The sequence below is a fragment of the Panthera pardus genome, unplaced genomic scaffold (genome assembly GCF_024362965.1).
Source record: "Panthera pardus isolate Hobbes unplaced genomic scaffold, ASM2436296v1 HiC_scaffold_20, whole genome shotgun sequence".
NCBI classification, from domain to species: Eukaryota; Metazoa; Chordata; class Mammalia; order Carnivora; family Felidae; genus Panthera; species Panthera pardus.
This window is the reverse complement of record NW_026526766.1, coordinates 2,570,564-2,590,680: the sequence shown is the minus strand read 5'-3', so window position 1 is coordinate 2,590,680 and position 20,117 is coordinate 2,570,564. Positions and strand designations below refer to the sequence as shown.

General features: G+C 57.4%; 1 protein-coding gene across 3 annotated transcripts in view; it reads right to left on the bottom strand.

The window, feature by feature from the left end:
* NXNL2 (nucleoredoxin like 2) overlaps positions 1 to 19,902 on the bottom strand; it is a 214,508-nt gene extending 194,606 nt beyond the window's left edge. The window contains exons 1-4 of one of the 3 annotated variants that reach the window (XR_002084225.2): positions 19,619 to 19,902; positions 19,073 to 19,391; positions 12,246 to 12,493; positions 11,954 to 12,161 (exon numbers count right to left, since the gene is read on the bottom strand). Coding sequence is in view for 2 of the 3 variants with exons in the window: in XM_019463791.2 (XP_019319336.1) it covers positions 12,325 to 12,493; positions 19,073 to 19,374 (471 nt within the window). In the remaining variant the exon portion in view is untranslated. Of the gene's footprint in view, positions 1 to 11,953; positions 12,494 to 19,072; positions 19,392 to 19,618 lie in introns of those variants that run through there. The other 2 variants (XM_019463791.2, XM_019463790.2) reach the window with 2 other exon arrangements.
* Positions 19,903 to 20,117: the final 215 nt, after the last annotated feature.

The window sequence follows — 20,117 nt, the reverse complement described above, 5'->3', positions numbered from 1 at the left end:
AGGGATCAGAGCATGGGTTTGTTGTTGTTGTTGTTCAAAATCAGAATTAGTGTCCATCATTGTTACTGCTAGACTTTCAGTTATGTTTAGCACTTTTGGCTACGGGCATGTTTTACACTAACATTTATTAAATTCAGTAAATAGGTATTCCCAATGACGACCAAGCCAACATTTGCCTGTGAAGGACAGGAAGATGGGCAGCGACTGGACATAAAGGTGGGAGGGTAAGTGGCAGGTGGGGCCCTTGCAGCACGGAGGCCAAGCCTTGGAGGCAGGTGCAAAACTCGGGCCGGGGGGGGCGGCGAACCTTGCAGATGTGCAACGTCAGACACGGCGCTGGCTCACACGGACACACCTCGACTTTACCACGTCTTTCTCACTTTTCTAATCCGTGCCAGGATCTGCTTCCTCCTGGTGTCCCTGGACAGCTGGCAGGGGGCGGGCCTTTGTCTGGAATGTGCTGCCTTCGTGCCCAGGAGCAGGACACGTTCAGGGGAACTCTGTGCTATGGGAGCTAGAGAGGTGCACGCCCCGTCGTGAGGGTCAACATGGTCACTGCGGGAAGTGGTGTCCATAGCCATAAACTACCTGCTTGGGTTCAACACAGTGTTAACACGGGGGTGCCTGGGGGCTTAGTCGGTTAGGCGTCCGACTCTTGGTTTCGGCTCAGGTGGTGAGTTGAAGCCCCACGTCAGGCTCTGTGCTGGCAAGCACAGAACCTGCTTGGGATTCTCTCTCTCCCTCTCTCTCTGCCCCTCACCTGCTCAGGCTGTCTCTACCTCTCTCAAAAATAAACTTCATAAAAAAGAATGTTAACACAGTTTTCGGGGAGGAAAAACTCATCTAAGATAATTGTATAGAACTGACCGTTTTCCAAGACAGTGACGGAATTTCAGCTTCGTCTAAATTGTAAGTGGAGCGTCTGGTTCAGAAAGGCTTCTGGAACTAGCTTCTCAATGGGACCTTGGTCGGCGTGCTGGGAGGCACCCCTTTTTCTAATGTTCGCACACTTGAGAGAAGACAGAGCTACAACACAGACATGACAGAATGAGCAAGGATATCCTTCTCCTTATTTTGTTAACACTCTGATGCTTAGTGCCCTGTCGGCCGCGGCTTTGCCACCTCTCCCGCGGCAGATGGCCAGCAAACAGGGCTGGTAGTCTGCGTCCTTGTGTTCACAGCCCACACGGGACTTTGGGCAGAACCAGGCAGCAAATGGGACACCAGCAGAAACCTGAACAGAGCTGCATCTGCTCGGAATCCCGCAAGCCCCACGGGAACCAGGCCCCGGGAAGCACCCAGCTGCCCGCCGCCCATGGGCCACAGCACGTGGGAGAGCCCAGCACAGGCCATCCAGGTGGCCCACCCAGCTCTGGGCTTGTAAGCTGAAGGAAACGGTGGCGATTTACGTCTCTGACCTCCGTGCTTTGTATGCAGCTAAAACTAACAGGGCAGACCCCACTTAAATTCCTCTTCTGACCACGAAGAGCCGCCCCTTCCCCACACAACATTGTGTTTACAGAGACGTGGCTTGGGGGTAGCAAAGAGCAATATCCTTCCAGAACCCAGGTGAGGGATGGAAAACCAGTGAGTGAGCGCAGAGGGGGCTCTGGGGAGAAGGGGTAACAGGAGAAGCCGGGGTCTCCCATAAGAACACAGGCCAGTGTTCCAGGGCACCAGCCACCGAGCCTGTCACCTTGCCCGCCGTGAGGGCTCACCTCCCAACCACGGAGAGAGCACCTACGTCACCACGTGCTGTGCAATGAGGCCCACTTGAAAACATGCTTCAGCTGCCTTCAGGGAGCACATCCACGATAAGTGGGTTGGTGAAACCACCTGTCCAAACCCCCCCGACTAACTCTTAAGACAAGAGCACTACTATCTGCATTGTCTTCGATGCCCTCTGTCTGAGAACTTGTTAATTGGGAACTGACCCCCAGCTTCTCCCCTGCCCCCTCACCCTTTGGCTGCACCTGCCCCTTCCCTGCGGCAGGCCAGGCCGGGGAGACGGAGCGTCTGGCGTTTAAGTAGCGGGTTCACACAAGGGACAAGGACAGCCTCACGGAGAAGCCTGAAGACCCACCTGAGCGCAGCACCAGGGACGTGACCTCCTCACACGTGCGTCCAGATGTGGAGCAGTGAGGGGGCCCCAATAGCACTTTTATAACATTCTCGCCAAAAGGGCATAGCCTACAATCAAGGGCGAGGAGACAGCAGAGAAACCCGAACTGAGGAACCCAAACTGGCCACTGCTCGTCAGCCAGCTGAGAGAGACCAGGAAGAGAGGGGGGCGCTCCCCACCGAAGGCAGCAGGACACGCGGCTGCTGGACGCAGCGCGGGCAGTGGGAGCAGCCCGTGACATGACCCAAGGCGCTAACACTGGGGACACACACGGGAATTGTCTGTACTGTTTTGCAACTTTAAGTTCAAAGACTTTCAAAATAAAAGGTTTTAAAGGTTAAACAATAAAGTGTCTTCAACATTTAACAGGAAGAAAACAGGAGGAGGGGGAGGGAAGGGAGGGGCAAGACCAGCCTGTTCACTCCCCCTACCTGCTTCTCACCGTCATTCCGGGGCTGGAAGGGGGACCCTGTACCCCGTACCATGTGGGAGGATGGCTAACCCTCCTGAAACACGGTCAAGAGGCGGCGGCTCATAGAGACACTGTGGCAGGGTCCCCGGCACTCAGGCTCCGACGCCCGCACGGCTCAGAGGCCTCCAGGCGGCCTGGGGCCCCACGGGGAACAGAGCTCTGCCCCTTCACCCATATCTGGGGAATCCCTCCCTTCCTCCAGAAGACATGAGTTGAACAGCCTCTTTCTGGGGGGCCCCGGGCTCCTTCAATGGGATCTGACAGGTGCCCCCAAAATGAGGAAGGAGAAGCCAGCTGTTGAAGCAGGTGTAGTAGAGAGACCCCAGGTGCATTTAGTTCCACACGGTGGCTCTGTCCATGGCGATGGACCAGATTCTGCCCGATTCTGCCTGTGAGGTCCCGGCCCCCCTGCATGGGGTGCACCCAGGGCTCGCTTAACGGGGCAGCCGCTCCTCTGCAACTTTCCTGCTCTACTCCCAAGAGTAACATCAGAGTGTTCAGTAATCTGCTTTTAACCTGGAAAGTGTGGTTTGGAAATGAATTAACGAGATCTACAAGAAGGAATGACTTAAGGTGCCATCTGGCAGGCGTGCCTGGGTGGCTGGGTAAGCGTCTGACTCTTGATTTCAGCTCAAGTTACGATCCCAGGGTCAGGAGATCGAGTCCCTCATCAGGCTCCACATGGAGCACAGAGCCTGCCTGGTGCTTGGGACTCTCTCTCTACCCGCCCCCACCCCCCCCGGCTCTATCTTTAAAACAAAATTTAAAAAAAAATTTTAAAGTATCACCTGGCTTGCATCACACTAGCATGGCAGAGAAATCTCTGCCCTCGGGTCTTGTCCTCAGGATGGGATCTGCAGACTCCTGTGCTCAGACCACCCAGCCCTGTTTCTGGGTTTCCGGAAACCCGAGTTTCCAGAACACACGGGGCTCCCTGCCAGCCTGGCAGGAACTATCTCAAGTCCAACCACTCCCACCAGGCTGGCCCCTGCCCTGAATACACAGTTTCAGGGAGCCCCCAACCCCACCTCACACCCTATTTCTTTCAGTTATATGGCCCAACACAACAGGCAACTGTCGGCTTCTTTCTTCGTCTCGAGTAACTACTGCTCGCCTGTGGGCCATCAAGTCCTGGGAACGGACGGCTGGTCCGCCTCACTGCCCCTGCACCACCAGCAGGATAGATGCAAGATAATGATTTCTCTCTCCTTTTTATAGTTTATTTTTATTGTAACAGCTTTATTGAGAGTAGTTCACATACTACATGATTTCCCCATTTAAGTATATAAATCATGGTTTTTAAGACATTCACAGACCCCCACTCACTATTTTAGAACATTTTCATCGCCCCCAAAACGATCCACAAGCAACCATCCCCCAGTTCCCCACAGCCCTACCCCTGCCCAAGTCCTAACACACCCCTTTGTCTCTGTGTCTTTGGTGTCCAATCCTGAACACTTTCGTATAAGAGGAATCGTACAAGTTTCGTGACTGGCTGCTTTCACGGAGCAGAATGTTTCCAAGCTCATCCACGTGGTCGCACGTGTCAGTGCATCAGTCCCTCTGGTGTTGATGACAGTACCGTGTGCGTGTGCCATGTTTTGTTCGTCTGTACGTCAGCTGATGGCCTCTGGCTTGTTTCCAACGGTCTGCAAACACTTATGAATATTTATGAGTAACGAGTATTTACAAATAATGCCGCTAGGAACATTTGTGCACGAGTTTTTCCGTGGAAGTTTGCGGTTTCCCTCAGTGCATAGATACAAGCAGAATTGCTGGAACACACTGCACGCCTCTAACTTTTCAACTGTCAAACTGTTCTCCCAGGAGGCTGTGCTGTCCTGCCTTCCCCGCGTGTCTCCGAGCCTCCCACGCTGCTTTCTCACTGTGACTCACGCCCGCCCCCCAGTGGCTGCGAAGTGGCATCTCACTGAAGTTCCATCTGCTTCCCTCCTGACTGACTACTCAGGTTGAGCATCTGTATACCCTCTCTGGACAAATACCCAAACAGATCTTTTTCTCTTTTAATTGTGGTAAAATACTCTGAACACAGATTTTGCCATCTTGATCACGTGTGGACAGCTGGGTAGCATTCCATCCATTCCCATTGTTGTGCGAGCAACACAGAAGTTTCTCACACCTGTTCAAGTCCCCAGGCCCTCAGCCGCCGCCCCACATCCGTCTCTGGGACAGAAGTGGGGACACTCACCCTCTGCACCCCCCTGCTGCATGGTCCCGTGCAAACACTTCCATTGTGTTATGGCACTCTTCCCAAAATTGTTGACCTCTCGTGGGAGCGTCCCTCAAACATCACGAGAGACATCGAGGGTTATTTCAGATCTCAAGAGTATTTTATGTTGGTTGGTCCGGACAGCAGTTTCACTCACCATCGCACAGCAAGCTTAGCCCCCACTCCTTGGATGAACATTCACGTGAAATGAACAACCTGCGAAGTTCGGGGGAGTCCTACGGTTCCCGTCCACATGTCCGGTTAACCCTGCCAGCAGGACGGCTCTCCCTGCTTCCGGAACCACAACACACAAACCTCACAACCAGGGGAAAGCCCCACAGACATGCCCAATCAGCCCAAACACTCCCCTTCACCCATGGGTCCCTGCACTCCTCACTGTGGGACCTCACCAGCAGGTTTTGCTTTTACAAATACCAAGTAGGGCAAGTGGTCTCCAGTCAGACGTTAACGTCCACTCCCAAAAAACCTTCAGCTACAGGACACACAACTTCTTCACAGAGAGAAGGAGGGCTTCAGCCGATCAAGAAAACGTGGGTTCCAAGTCCTACAGCGACTTCATCAGCATGTAAGGCCATTCCACCTGCAGCCCCCAGGCTCCTGCCCACACAGCAGGCTCCCTTCCACACACGGAGGGCTCTGAGCTCAGGCCATGTGAGGCCATCAAGCTGCAACTGGGCTCCTCCAGCTAAACCCAGCATTCTGTGTTGTTAACAAGTGATTAATAGCATTAGCTGCAATAATAGCATTTACATGACGTTTATTGTGTGCTGGACGCTGATCTTACAAGTTTGTGTGCGTTAGTAACCCGTTTACTCCCCAACAGCCTCTGAGAAAGGTGTAGTATCTATTTTATAGAAGAGGACATGCTATTTTTACACTTTTCAGGTGAGGACACGCCCAAGAGTTTATTTCTAAACAAAAGATTGGACCCCAGGTAGCATGGCTCCGTATTCTTTACTTGCCAAAAGAAAAACACATGAAACAAGCAAAACCAAGAGTTACAACCTATGTAAAGGCACCAGTGCACACCACACTGGTGAGTGGACAACCCCCGGCTGGGCACCAAAGTCTCCCGAAGCAGGTGCTGTGCGTGGTGAGCCCGGGTTGCACAGCAGGGCTGAAAAAATAGCACAAAATGAGCAATCTTATATATGAATATCTCTGCAACTAGCCTCAATAAAACCTTAACAAATTTAATTCTAAAGCTCATTAAAATAATAATAAACCATGGCCAAGTAGGATGCATCCCTTAGGAATACAAGGGTAATTCAAACTAGGACATCTGTTCACAGAATTCACTACATTAATAAGACAAAGAAGAAAAACCACATAATTATCTGCAGAGAGGCTAAAATGGCATTTAAGAAACTTCGGCATCCACTCTTGATTAAATTTGTAAAACACCTACCAGAAAGTGGATTATTTTCTTCTTATGATAAAAAAAAGATATCTTAAACCAAAAGGAGCATCCAACCTGACAGCAAAGAACCAGAAACATTCCCACCACGTCCCTGCCACGGTTAAGGGTCAGTTTAATGACAGAGAGGAACACAAGAGGCAAATTGTAACAAGGGAGGCAACGTCCGCTGTTGTGGAAACACACGCGCTGAGAGCACCCAGCGCCATGGGAAACACAACGCGCTGCTGGGGACAGACCCACGTGCCGAAGGGGCCCCTTCTGTAAATAAAAACTAGTCACAGGGAGAAAAGGAGAGGAAAGAGTTCTCTTTATAAAGGCAGGGGCAGCAACCACACAGGGAAAGGCACAGGCACGCAGGGCCAGTGGGGAAGAGACGGAAAAGCGGCGGATCTCAGCAGCGACGGAGCGGGGGCTCTTCTCCTGAGAACAGTAGGCTTCCCCTCCCAACTGGATCGCCACACTTAGCTCGCCGTGCAAAAACTAAGTACAGGAGAATACCCCAGAAAGTTCTGGAAAATAAGACAAAGCCAGGGAAGACCAGCCCTGCCAGACGTCACAACACCTCGTGAAGACGCAGACGTGGAAACAGCCGGGAGCATGCCTTGTGAGGGGGCCAGGAAGATGGAGCGAACAGCTACACGGGGACCGCCGGTGGGAGAGCCGTCTGGGTCCTGGCCAGCGTCCCCACCCCGTAGGACCAGCACCAGGCCCGCTCAGGGCCGGTGCCAGCTGTCTGCTAGGGGTGGCCAGGGGCTGGAGTCTGGGCCCCGGGTCAAAGCACACTGCTGAGTGTGCTGTCTCTGGCACAGTCCAGGCGGTAGCCACCGGCTGCGGGTGGCCACTTAAATGGGACACAAATTAATTACCATGAAGCAGAGCCAAGAACTCAGCTGCAAACACTCCCCGTGCCCAGTTCCCATTGCCATGCGCTCAGTCGTCTTGACCTTAACCAGACACCTCCCCAGGTTCTGCTGGCCAGCCGCATGGGAAGGGGCAGCACGTAGGCAGGGCTGGACAGGACAGGCGTAGGGAGGCACGGGCGCTCCAGGTCAGGGGGGCCAGGCCACCTTGAACACTGAGCACACGCACCCCTCTGGCCTCACACTGCACCCCCCTCGGGAAGCCAGAGCACCCGATGGAGGGCAGGTGTGCCCAGCCTGGGGCCACTCCACTGCACTGCCACACAGACAGGCCTGACTTATTGAAGTGCAGCCCACTGCCCTGACTAAGCCAGCAGGAGAAAGGTCACTCCCCAAATGGCGACAGAACACCACACGGTCCAGAAACACAGAGAGGGCTCACTCCTCCTCTTTACCAATTCACACACAAATTCACTGTGTCCCAACAGCAGCGCTAGGAGTCACATGCACAAGGGCACTCAGTGCAGCACCAGTTAGAGACTGGCATCACGCCCACTGATGGGGGGCCGGACAGAGTAACCTACGGCGTGCCACACGTGATCATGCTCAGCGGACATCAGAATTCAATAAGGCAACAAACAGTCACAGAGCATCCAGTATCCACTCGCTCCAGGAACCAGACAGGAATACAATTTCTGCTCTCAAGGTAGTGATTTTGGTGGTCGGGGAGAAGGATGTAGAGACAGATGACAGATAGATAGATAGATAGATAGATAGATAGATAGATAGATAGATAGATGATAGAAAGATAGATATAGATAAATAGACAAGAGCTAGATAGTAGACAGATGATACAAATATATGGATGGATGATAGAAAGAAGCTAGGTAGATAACAGATGATACAGATAGACACATGATAGCAGATGAACGGATGGATGGATGGATGGATGGTGAATAGGAGATAGAAGACAGATGTGATACAGACATGACAGAATAGGCAGAAAGATGTGATAAATGATTGACAGACGGCTAGAAAGACAGATGGACAACCCAGAGAAGGGGGTCGACAACAGTGACACGGAACGAGGAGGGGGGTGCCATCTAGACAGGAGGGTCAGGGATGAAGCCTCTGAGGAGGCATGTGGGCAGAGTGAGCACAGCGAGGAGATGGACAGGACACGGAGGGACAGGAAGGACAGGGAGGTGTGTCTGGGAGGAGCAAGCGGATGCAGAGAATGGGGAGGATGGTCCCAGAAGGACTTGGCCTCGGTCTGAGGTGCTGGGAAGCAGGGACATAACACGACCCGATTTCCACATGAAGGACGGGTCTAGTTGCTGTGTGGACCTCACATTCCAGGAGATGGGAGTGGAAACCTGGAACTCAGCCAGGGACCATGGCAGCCCTTCAAGGGATAGGTGGGTGGCCAGTTAGGACCCCTGGCCCCCACACAGGAAGCATTCTCTGTGTGTTCTATTTTCTCAGTCTGCAGAACGTGCTCTGTGAGAACAGGTCCCGCCCTCGCGTGGCGACCATGACTGCAGGGTGGGCATCCGCTCGTGGCCTGGGAGCCCCAGGGAGCCCCCATTCTGCAGTGGGCCTGATGGCACTTCTGCACGTCCCCACTGTCCCTTGCCACCCCTGTGGGCGCTCCATGGACAACGTGGGCAGGAGCCCCTCTGCGCTTGGGTCCAATGTCCTATCCCTTGCCCACCAGTTCTGTAAACCTGAGTCCTAAAAGTTGTACTTATCACCTGGGCTCTGGGGGCTCTCCTGACATGATCCTGGGGCCACACCCCCCTCCCCATGGCCCGCTTCTTGTCCAACCCTGAGGGCCCTGCAGTGACGCTCTGGGCCTTTTCAGCCAACTGCCCCCAGGAAGGCAGGCAGGCACCTGGCGGGTGCCCAGCAGGTGGAGAGTGCCTGAGTGCGGCAGGTTCACCTCCACAGGGAAGGTGGCCAAGGGGTGGGGACGCCAGAGCCAGCAGGTAGATGCGTCCAGTTGCCCCAGGAGGAGCTGTGGCGCAGAAGGCGATTCAGCCTCTTTCAACCAGCTTCGCTGAGGCCAGAAGTCACAGGACGTGGCTGAAACCACCGGGGGAAGATGTGCATTCGGGTTCCCTGATGACGAAGGAAAGGGGCCCCGCGATTATTGGTGAGAGGGTGGCAGGCTCCCCTCCCGCACTGGGTTGCTGCAGACCAGCCCGCCTCTGGGGACAGTGATCCGTAAGCAGGCGACCTCCCCCACCGAAGCCTGAGGACAGGTGACGGGGCTGCACCACTCCGGCATGGGGAGCCCACCAGCTCTGCTGGGTTAACCTGAGAAGGAGTCAGACACTTCCCAGGCTCTCAGCCTGGGCACGGCTACATGTCCCAGTGGCTTTGCTCCTCGTGGGGAGTGCAGTGGCCAGGACGGCCAGCTGGAGAGCAGGCACCATCCGGGAGGCTGCCCTGCCTGGAGAAGCGTGGGGCCGCCGCAGGCGCTGACGGCCCAGGCCTGTGGGCACCACGCGGGTGACCATCCACAGGATGAGCGAGCCCACTGCAGCTCCTGCTGTTGGAGGTGCCGGTCCCGGAAGACGGGGCGGAGTAGGTGGTAAAGCTGTGTCTCAGAGGAGAGTCTCCTGTGGGGCCAGCAACCCGTCTGGGGTCTCATTAGAGCGCAGCCTAAAATCAGCATCCAGTCTCGAGAGCTGCTGTCCCTCCTGCTGGTGTCCACACACTTGACTTGCTGTGTCACCTGTCGGCCACTGCGTCCGTGGGCTGCAAGCAGGCCCACCTGCCTGCCCCGAGCAGGGCCCAAGCTCCTGGTCCCACACCCCAGAGACCACCTCAGGGGGGCGGGCTGGACCCTGTCCCTCTCCTTCCTCCTTTCTGTGCTGTTTGCTGGGAAACTCAGCTGCAAGCACATGTGTCTGTCTGTGCACCACAGTTTGCTTTTGGGAGGCCGAGTGCTGGGTGCTGGGGGCCAGGTGTGCCCCCACTAACTCCCAGAACCTCAGCATGTGACTATTTGGATACAGGGCCTTAAGGAGGTTATTAAAGTAAAATGGAGTCACAAGGGTGGCCCTAATCTAGCCTGTCTGGTGTCCTCCTAAGAGAGGAGGCCACAGACATGCACAGAGGGACGACCTCGTGAGAAGGCAGGGAGAAAACTGGTATCTGCCAGCCCAGGAGAGAGGCCTCGGGACAAATCACCCTTCCCACACCTCATTCTGGAATCCAGCCTCCAGGGCGGGGAAAGAAGAGGTCTGTGTTGTTCATGCCGCCCTGTCTGTGGACTTTGTTATGCAGCCCAAGCTGACTGATACAGGTGCCAAGACATTCAAGGTGGGGCCAGAGAGAGAAGGCACGGTCCCCTCCCCCCGACACACACACATCCCCTCCCCCACTGTGAACGAATCCTTGGGGAGTCTGCCGAAGGAAGCAAGGGTGGACAAAATGCAAAGGGGACCCCCTGAAATGTGAGGGGGGAGGACCCCTGTTCAACTGTTTATTATAAAACAGGAGGACCCCTCCCATAAATTATGTTTTCTCCTGGGGACAGGAAGGACAAGCAAGTTCTCTGCAGCCTCTCCCGATAGGGCAAGGGTCGGAAGCGCATCTGTAACCACCAAGACCAATGGGGGCCTGTTTTCCCACCAGGCGGCTGCTGCTGCACCCACCCCGGGGCTGACGGTGGGCACCACCTCAGAGCAGCACCCACCCAGGGCTGGCAGCAGGTGCCACCTCGGAGGAGCACTGCCCTGGGGCTCACGGTGGGCGCCACGGTGGGGGAGTGTCTGCCTCAGGCTGACGGCAGGCCCCACCGTGGAGGAGCACCGCCCCGGGGCTCACTGTGGGCGCCATGGCGGGGGAGCACCTGCCCGGGGCTGACAGCAGAGGAAAAAAGACTGCACATGGGGATGAACCCTGACAGCTTATGTGTCTGCGTGCCGTTTGTTCAGCGGCAAGAGTGTGCCCCAGAACCCCGAGGCAGTGGCCCCCCAGCCCCGAACCTCCTCCACAGAAGCTCCAGGGCGGCTCTGACACCCACCCGAGGGCCAGGTCCCCAAGTCCCCGGGCTCTGGGTCCCCGTGGATGCCGTGACCGGAAGGCGAGAGAGGGGCCTCGCAGGCAGTGTCACAAAGGAGCCAGCAGCCTACAAGGAGCATTAGCACCGCAGACCATCCCCCCAGCCCCTGTCCTGTCCAGCTGTGGCTTGCTTTCAGCTGGGTGGTTACGGTGACTTCCGGGAAAGGCCGCTCCAGGAGACACGTGGTGCGTGTGCTCTGAGCATCGGTCGTACAGCAGTCAAGGCTGCCGGTGGAGACAAGAGCACGGTGTGTGTCTGGTGTAGAGTGTGTCGTAGGGCGTGTGTGTGTGTCTGGGTGGTGTGTGTACGTGGTGTGTGGGGTGAGGTGAGTGTGGTATGTGTGTGTGTCCGTGTGTGTGCATGTGTGTGCGTGCTGGGTGTATGTCTGTGTGTGTATCTGTGTGGTGTGTGTGCGTAGCATGTGTGTGTATGTGGGGTGTAGGGCGTGTGTGTAGTGTACAAGGGGTGTGTGTACGTGTGTGTGTGTGTGTGTGTGTGTGTGTGTGTGTGTGTGTGTGTGTGGTGTGCCAGCGGTGGCCGGCAGTGCGAGGGCAGAGGGCTCCTGGCAGAGCCCGTGGTGGCTCCCGCTTGCCTGGCCCCATCTGCACCCGCAGGAGACGCGGGTTTGACACCGTGAACGTGCGGCCTCGAGCAGCTGTGAGACTGGAAACGGGAGCACAGTGTGGAGACCAGCAGCAGCTCACTGTCCCCGTGCGAGCGCCTGGTTTGCGGGGACAAGGAGGGAGATCAGAGGGCTGTGCCGGAAATGTTTATTAAAGCGTACGGATTCTGCAAACCTCAGTGATACATGAGTCGTGAGAACTTAGCATTAACCGAAGTAGGTCTCCAGAAGATGTATTCGTAAATGTGTTCTTTCACCTGAGGAGTGGTATAAAGATGTGTTTTCCATGGATTCCCAAGAGCCCAACGGGAGCACACTCAGGCTCGCGTGAAGACAGCTCTGCTAAGAGTGATAGAAATAAGGATCCGCAGGCTACGGGATCCTCCCTGGCAGTGTTTCTGTCTGCCGGGACATAAACCGTACCAGTGCGGGCGGGGAGGAAACGGCCGCTCCCCTTCCCGTGCTCAGGATGCAGCAGCAGGTGCCCCCGAGACCCCCGGCGTCACCCGGAGAAATTCTGAAAGATGTTGGCCGCCTCCACCCAGCTCTGGAAGCAGGCCAGCCCCCGCTCCCGGATCTGCTTCCGCCCTTTGTCGGTGATGACCTCCCCGCTTGGTTTCACAATCACCAGCCTGGGGATGGCTGTGATGTGGTACCTGGTCCTCAGCTCCCTGCGGGAGAGAAGAGGGAGGGCCGGGTCAGCAGGGGAGTGGGCAGGCCGCCACACCCACGTCCCCAAGGCTGGCTGGCCGTGCAAAGCCTTAGCCCCCAGCCTGCCCACACCTTCTCTCCCTGCTGCGAGCCTGTTCTGGGGGTGTCCCAGGGAGGGGACAGGTGTGCTGTTCCAGAGGGGCGTGCACAGGGAGGGGACTGCTCTGAGCCTGGGCTGCCCATCCCAGAGCCACAGCTGCGTGGGACCACAGAGCACCCAAGAGGTGGAGGAGCGCCAGCAAAACTGAATTTCTCATCTTCGTTAATTTAAATTCAAGTAGCCACGAGTGGCAGGTGGCTACCATATTGGACGGTACAATTCTAAACCCACAAATATGCCCCAATAAATTTATATCCCTCCTCTGTCTCAAGAGGCTGAAAAACACCAGGTACACACAACCATCAGTGTTAAAACTCTGTGAGTTCCAACAAAGCTGTGTGAGACTTTCTGCCCCTCAAACTCAAGGAGAGGCTGATTTACATTATGGACGACACATTTCTTGGCTACTTTTTCCGTCACGTGTAACAAGTATTATTTGCATTGACGTAGGAAAAGGAGCAACCACCTCCTTTGTCTCTCCCCTTAACCCTCTCCTAAATGAGTGCCCTCAAGACAGGGCAGCTGATGAAGACCCCTCCCCATTCCCAAGGCCACCTTGCAAGTGTCTCTCATTCAGTAATGTGACTGCACTCACCTGTCACCCTAGGGACTGTGGGTCTGCGTGGAAGGAAAAATGCACTTGAAACCCTCCTGTTACCAAGTCTCCCCATCACGTCTCCATCAAGGTCTTCCTGCTGCCTTCTGGCACCCAGGCCAAACACAAAGGCATAAATCAAGCGGGAAGAAGACCTCCCGCCTCCACCCAAAGGAAGAGAGACTCTTCTCAAACGTCCACGGGACCGTGACACACCCAGCATGTTCTCAGCCACCAAGGGATCGTCACAAAATTTCAAATAAGCAAGAGCACACAGACCACTTAACCAGACCACAATGCAATAAAAACGGGACACCAATACAATGCAGCTTTTGGAATGAGTCTAAAAACTAACTAACCATACACTACCACTACATGTGAAACAGCGATACAGACCACAACACAATCAAAAGGGAACAATATGGAATACACTTCTGATCTGCAGCCGTAGACACAATTAGACATAGGAAGTTGTGGTCCTAAACACACTTTTCCAAACGACTTGTAGACGAGCTGTGTGACTGACTCAAAAGGCAAGAACAGGACTGATGCAGCAGACACTAGGAAAGGCAGACGGCGGAAAGAAGTCACAGCAGAGAAACGCACAAGATCTGGTGAGCTTCAAAACGAACCTGGCTGTGGGAAGACCTAACGGGCCAAGGCACTACCAGCACTGCTCAGGGGAAAAGGAAGGCACGGGAACATCGGTCCTGGGCCCACGGCGGATTCCACCCTGCTTGCAGACGCAGGCAGGCGGGCGAGGTTACTCCTACTATACCCGACTGCTGCCAGGACCACCAGGTCCCGAAGGAAACCTGCACACGGCTGCCACTCCGGCAGCTTCTGGAAGCTGTTGCTCACGTGAGGAAGAAACAGCCAAGGAGGAGAGAAAAAGTGTTATGTAAGACTGATCATCATCTGTGGAACAGACACCAGGGCTGACACGCACAAACCACAGACATGGAGAGACGCCAGCCCCGGGACCAGCTGAGGCCTTTGCTGACAAGCCAGCTGGCCCGGCAACTCAGGGGTAGGCTGGGGGGTGGAGAAGACCCCCCACTAGTGTTTTAAGGATGCTGAACAACCCCAGAAATTTGAAGGGCCTATGAAACTTGCTTTCCCCCAAAGCATAAGACAAACACATGGGGAAAAGAGAAACGGCTGCACAGCCCTTGGCCTGAAGACTGCAGGGAGGTGGCCAGAGGCTGCCACCAGCTTTGTCCAGCAGCTCAGGCAGATGGGTCAGTGCAGGGTCTTCACCCTGGGCAAGGCGGGGCGGGCAGTGCCCACCACATCAGAATGGTCCCGCGGGGGTTTTGCTACCCAGGGCCCGGGGCTTACCCCCAAGGCCAGGAGGTGCCCCACGTGTGCAGCAGCAGTGCTAAGGGCACAGGGTTCCCAGACCAGCAGCAGCAGCACCAGGGAGCTCATTACAAGTGCAGAGTTTCCTGTCCCTGCTGGGGTGGGGCGGGTGGAGCCCACAATCCCTTGGGTTCACGCCTGCTGAAGCATGCAACCCTGCCAGTCTCCCAGGGCCGCCTGCATCCCCCTCCCTCCACCATCCAGTCACCCTGGGGATGGGGGAGAGAGCAGGCAGTAAGGGAAGCTGAGAACGGTGCCCTTGATGGCCTGGGCGGTAGAGGCATGTGGCTCCCTGCTCAGCATCCGTGACCCTCCACCTTCTGGTATTCACTAGCTGTAGGACTTGGGCAAGCTAGCTAACCTCCTTGTACCCCAAATTCCCCATCTGTACCATGGGAAATACCTCCCTGGGTTGTTGTGAGGTTTAGATAATTAATATGCATACGGGATAGCTAAGGGATTGGCACGTAAATGCTCAGAAAACACTGGCTGTTATTGATGGAGCCACGTCCAACCCAAGGTGGGCCAGCGGTCCAATGCAGCACAGCCATTGAGTGCTGGCTACACCAACCAGCACCGGAACGGGTAACCAGCAGACTCAGAACTAGTGCGACTGCACGGAACACTTTCGTGTGAGCTAGGAGAGTGGAGGGTGTGAGATTACGCAGCCCGAGGCACAGCAGCCACTCTGCCACCATGAGGAGAGACTGCATTTGCCAAGTGGCCCCTGGCTGCAGCCTCGGCATGAGGCAGGCATGGCAGAAAGCAGAGCCATGAAATTGTCCTCGGTGGTTTCCCACCTCCCTGGAGACCAGCTCCTGGCTGCTGGGCGTGTAACTGAAGCCCATCAGTAAATCTTTATAGTTTAAGCTTTGGGCTGCTGCTGCTGCTGTTTCACTCCCTCGAAACATTAAATCAAGCTCTGACAGGTGTCGGGCAGGGGCGGAGGGGGGTGCAGGCAGGCTGGGCTTTGAGGAGTGAGGAGGAGTCTGGAACAGACATTGGCTCCAGAGTATCTGCAGTCAGCCGTGTGGGCCCTCGAATCCCCAGCCTGGCAGCGTCTGCGTGGAGACGACCGTAACCCTGGAGCTGCACGGAGAGGCTCGCAAGCACTGTCTCCACCAGCTTCGGGCGCGGTGTCCTGCGGGAACGGACGGCGCCTTGGAAGGAGAGCCCCGTGGCCGCACAGAGTGCAGGCATGAGAACTCTGAGCGCGGTATGCTCTGGGGGAGCCCGAGGGCCCAGCTCAGGGCGGGCGCTGCTGCGACAGTGGCTCCCTCCCTTCACCTAATAGCGCGTCCTCCACTGGCACAGCCACTTCTGGGTTGTCATGGCAACGCTGGTTCCAGTCTCTTCCCCTCCCCAGGCCAGCAAATCTCTGCAGTGGCTCCAGCCAAGGAGCAGCCCACAGGCGCCAAGCATGGAGCAGCAGCTGCTTCCACCCTGAACGCTAGAGACACTGCTCACACGGGTGGCACTGGGCGCAAGACAGGCATGGGCCTCCCGGGCCAGAAATGCCCCTCATGTCCCCAGTGGCATGGATGAGGAGGAGGGGCTGCTGGGCGGGGAAGTGAGGGCTCCAGGGTTGGGGGGCTGCAAGTATGTGTACGAACTGTGGAGGTGGGAAAGGTATGGGGTATTCTGGAACACTGCTGTCCAGTCTGCAGAGGGGGTCACAGAAGGCTGGGGCAGGAGGTGAGTATGGGGCAAGTGTGGGAGGGCAGGGCAAGACGTGGACTGAGCCCCCTGGGCCACAGGGACCCCGGAGAGCTGGGGTAGGCACAGCAGGACCAGGCCTGCCTCAGACAAGAAAGATGAGGTGGGTTCCAGAACAAGAGTCCATTAAACATGGACACTGGGGCTGCGGTTAGAATATTCCAACGGTCCAGGCCCTGCCTGAAGGAGGTAGCAATGAGGAGGAAACCAGACTCAGCAGATTCAGTGCTTAATGGGGACACGTTGAGTCAGGAGGCCTGGCAGGTGGGGGGGAGCTGGAACCCAAGGCTGGGGAGATGGCAGGGGGCACAGGCACCCCACCAAGTGGGTGGCTTGGACGGAGCCACTCTCCACCCATGAAACGATGCCACAGCCAAGTGTCTTTTCTGTGCAGTGCAAACCTGTCAGGAGGCATCCCAACCTCCTGGCCCACGGTGGGGGTGGTGGTCAGCGCCAGAGCAGACCAGAGGGGGGCAGAGTCATTCGTGGGGGCCTCCTGGGGTACCAGAGCCCAAGTGGGTACCAGCATTATTAACAAACAATCATAAAGGCCATGAAAAATCACCACTGAGCAGATCTTGCGTGCGACAGCAGGAGACAGGAATTCCTGCTGGCACTGGGCCCATAACGAAGGGAAAGGAGATGGGCAGGACACCTGTCCTTGGTGTCCACAATCAGGCCGCTCGCCCACCTGCACACAGGCACCAGCCGCAGGGACTTCAGTAGACATGTCTGTCTAGGGCTGTCGACGCCCTGCAGCCATGTGGCCTCCAGCCATGCCCAGGGCACCCGTGGTGGCTCCCCAGTGATTCCTCCTCCTCCTCCTCCTCCCCTCACCTGGGACTCAGTGGGTAGCCACTGAGGAAGAAAGCCCCAGGGCCCTGACCATGACTGACCTAGCGGGAGCAGAGCACTATCCAGGCTAGAATAAGGGAGTAGCTCCAAACATTCTCACAGAACATCCCACTTCCTACCACAGAAACTGCAAGGACAGAGCCAGTGCGGTGCAGTCTGGAAAGAGGAAGGACGAGGTCTCACCAGCAGAAAAACTGACACTGGACTCTTCTGGAGACCACGCTGGCCTCCTGCTGCCTGCAGTGGACCCTAAGGGCTCTGACCGCAGCACAGGAGAAGCAGGAGGGAGCTCCGCAAGGCCGTCCCCCAGCGAGATCCCAGGTAGCCCCGAGGAGAAAGAGGGAGGAGAAGCTCTAAGCAGAGACTCAGGTTCCAGAGCCTCAGCGGCACATCTGCGAACCAGGACAAGGTGCTGGCACGTGACCGCCAATGGCTCCAAACTCCCGGATCAGGGCCGCCCTCATACACAACAGGGGCCTCATCACCCGGCAGTGAGCCCCCTTGCCTCCATCAAGCCACAAAGAAATCCCCGACCCTGAGCGCTGCCTAGTTACCCACACGGTCCCCCTGCCACTTTCAAACCTGTACTGGTTCCAAGGCCGTGCATAACTCTGGTGCTAAGCATATCAGAGGCATTCGCAAACACCACCAGAGGAGATGCTACGGCGAATCCCTCTGCCAAGTAAGTCACTGGGACTCACCCTCTCAAAATTGTCACTTGGGTTTGTTTCCACTGTCGCGTAAACTAGACATCTGTAAGATGCTCCTGGAGCGAGGCCTCTAAGAAGCAGGTGCCCACCTGGAAGGCCTGAGCCTCACCTCCTCCTCAGCGTCCCTGCGGCATGTGTTTGTGGGAAGAAACGTTCTTCTACGGACCTTTCCAAAGCCCCCTGCCACTTTTAACTGTTCACGAGCCAATTCATCAGGACAGCTCGGGGAGGGAGGTGGGGGGGTCCACCACAACTGAATGATAGCCCCCCCCAGGACCATAAATGAGAAACATGCCCTGTAAAACACACCCAGAAACTCACTCCATGTCCATTACAAGGATGGTGGGGTAACACCGTGTGCAGAGTGTAAATGCTTTCACCACAACAGGGACCCCAAGGTGCAATCAGAGCCCAGCCACACTCCAGTCCACCAACCCTCCTGAGATCCTCCCCACCCTCCCTCCTCCCCCCTCCTCCCCCCTCTTCCCTCCCAACTCCTCCCTCCCACCTCCTCTGTCCTCCCTCCTCCCTCTGACCTCCCCCCTCCCATTTCCTCTGTCCTCCCTCCTCCCTCCTACTTTCTCTCTCCTCCCTCCTTTCTACCTTCTTCCTCCTCCCTCTTCCATCCCACTTCCTCCATCCCACCTCCTCTCTCCTCTCTCCCACCTTCTCCCTCCTCCCCAGTCAGGTCCCTACCCCCTGGGGATTTTTGTGGCCTCTGACATTAACCCCAGGAGCCCAGGGACCTGGTTCTTCCTACAGCTGTGGAAACGGTAAACACCTTCACTTTCAGGCAATTCCAGGCCTGGCAGCGATAACCAAGCCGCACCCCGGCCAGCAGAGAGGGAGTTCCTCCAGCCTTGGAGTTCTGTGCGCCCCTGGGCACTGGCCCCAGCCGCTCGCGGCAGCCGACGCAGAGACCCAGTTCCCACGCGAGCCTCCCGAGGCACCCTCTCCTGCTTCCACACCCCTCCCCGAGTCCCACCACCGCTAGGCTCCGCAACAGCCACATCACCAGAGCTCCTTGGAAACGCAGACCCGCTAAGTCAGGGCCCGGCTCTCCAAGTCCCCAGGGATGCGGCAGCCCCACGGGACCCCTCGGGGGCCCGGGGTGGGGGCCACGAGCGACGCCGGGGAGGCCCGCCCGAGGGGTGGGGGGAGGGACGAGCTCCACGCGGCCGCCCAACCCCGTCCCACTCACTGCCGGAAGGGATCGTGGAAGGGCAGCGCCAGCCAGGCGCCGTGCAGCTCGCGCATGAAATCCAGCATCTCCTGCGCGCTGCCGTCGGCCGACACAAACACCACCGCGAAGGGAGCGGGCGGCCGCGCCTCGGCCACCAGCTGCGCGTAGAAGTGGCAGAGCAGCGGCGTGAAGTCGCGGCTGGGCGCGCACCAGCCGGCGGCGAAGTACAGCGCCACCACCTTGTTCTGCAGCTCCTCCTCGGCCTCCACCCACGCGCCGTCCCGGGTCAGCAGACGCCGGCCGCCCAGCACGTCCACCATGGCTTGGGCGCGGACACCTGCGGGGGAGGCGGCGGGGAGCGCGGGCGCAGGGACACCTGCGGGGGGCGGGGACGGCGGGGAGCTTGGGCGCCGGGACACCTGCGGGGGGCGGGGGGGCAGGGAGCACGGGCGCAGGGACACCTGCGGGGGACGCGGGCGGCGAGGAGTGCGGGCGCACGGACACCTGCGGGGGCGGCGGAAGCATGGACTTCCACGCAGCACCCACAATTTCGGGGACGGATACCTGCGGTCGCGGAACACCTGAGGGGGACGGCAGTGAGCACGGGCGCACCGACTCTTGCGCGCGCCGGCGGTGAGTGCAGAGGGACGGTCACCCGCGGGCGGGCGGCGGTGCCGCACAGGACCCGCTCGGGCTGTGCCGCTACCTGGGGCCCCACCTGCTCCTCTGCCCCGGCCCCGGCTGCGACACGGGCGTGAATACTCGAGGGAGGAGGGACACACAGACACCCGCGGCGACCCCGAAGCGGCGGCTGCGACAGCACCCGCCTCCCGGAAGCCGGGCTGCCGGGCCCGCCCTACGCCTCGCCCACCACGCCCTCTCCGGAGCTCCGCCTGCTCTCCGCCCCGCCCCTCCTCTCCTCTCCGAGGGCACCCATCCCGCTCGGCAGTGTCCCCAGTGCCCCGCGCCCCGCCCATCTCCGTTGCCCGTGTCCACGGTCCTCTCTGCGCCCCCGCCTCACGTGTCCTGATGACCTGAGAGGTCACAGTATTGACGTACCAAG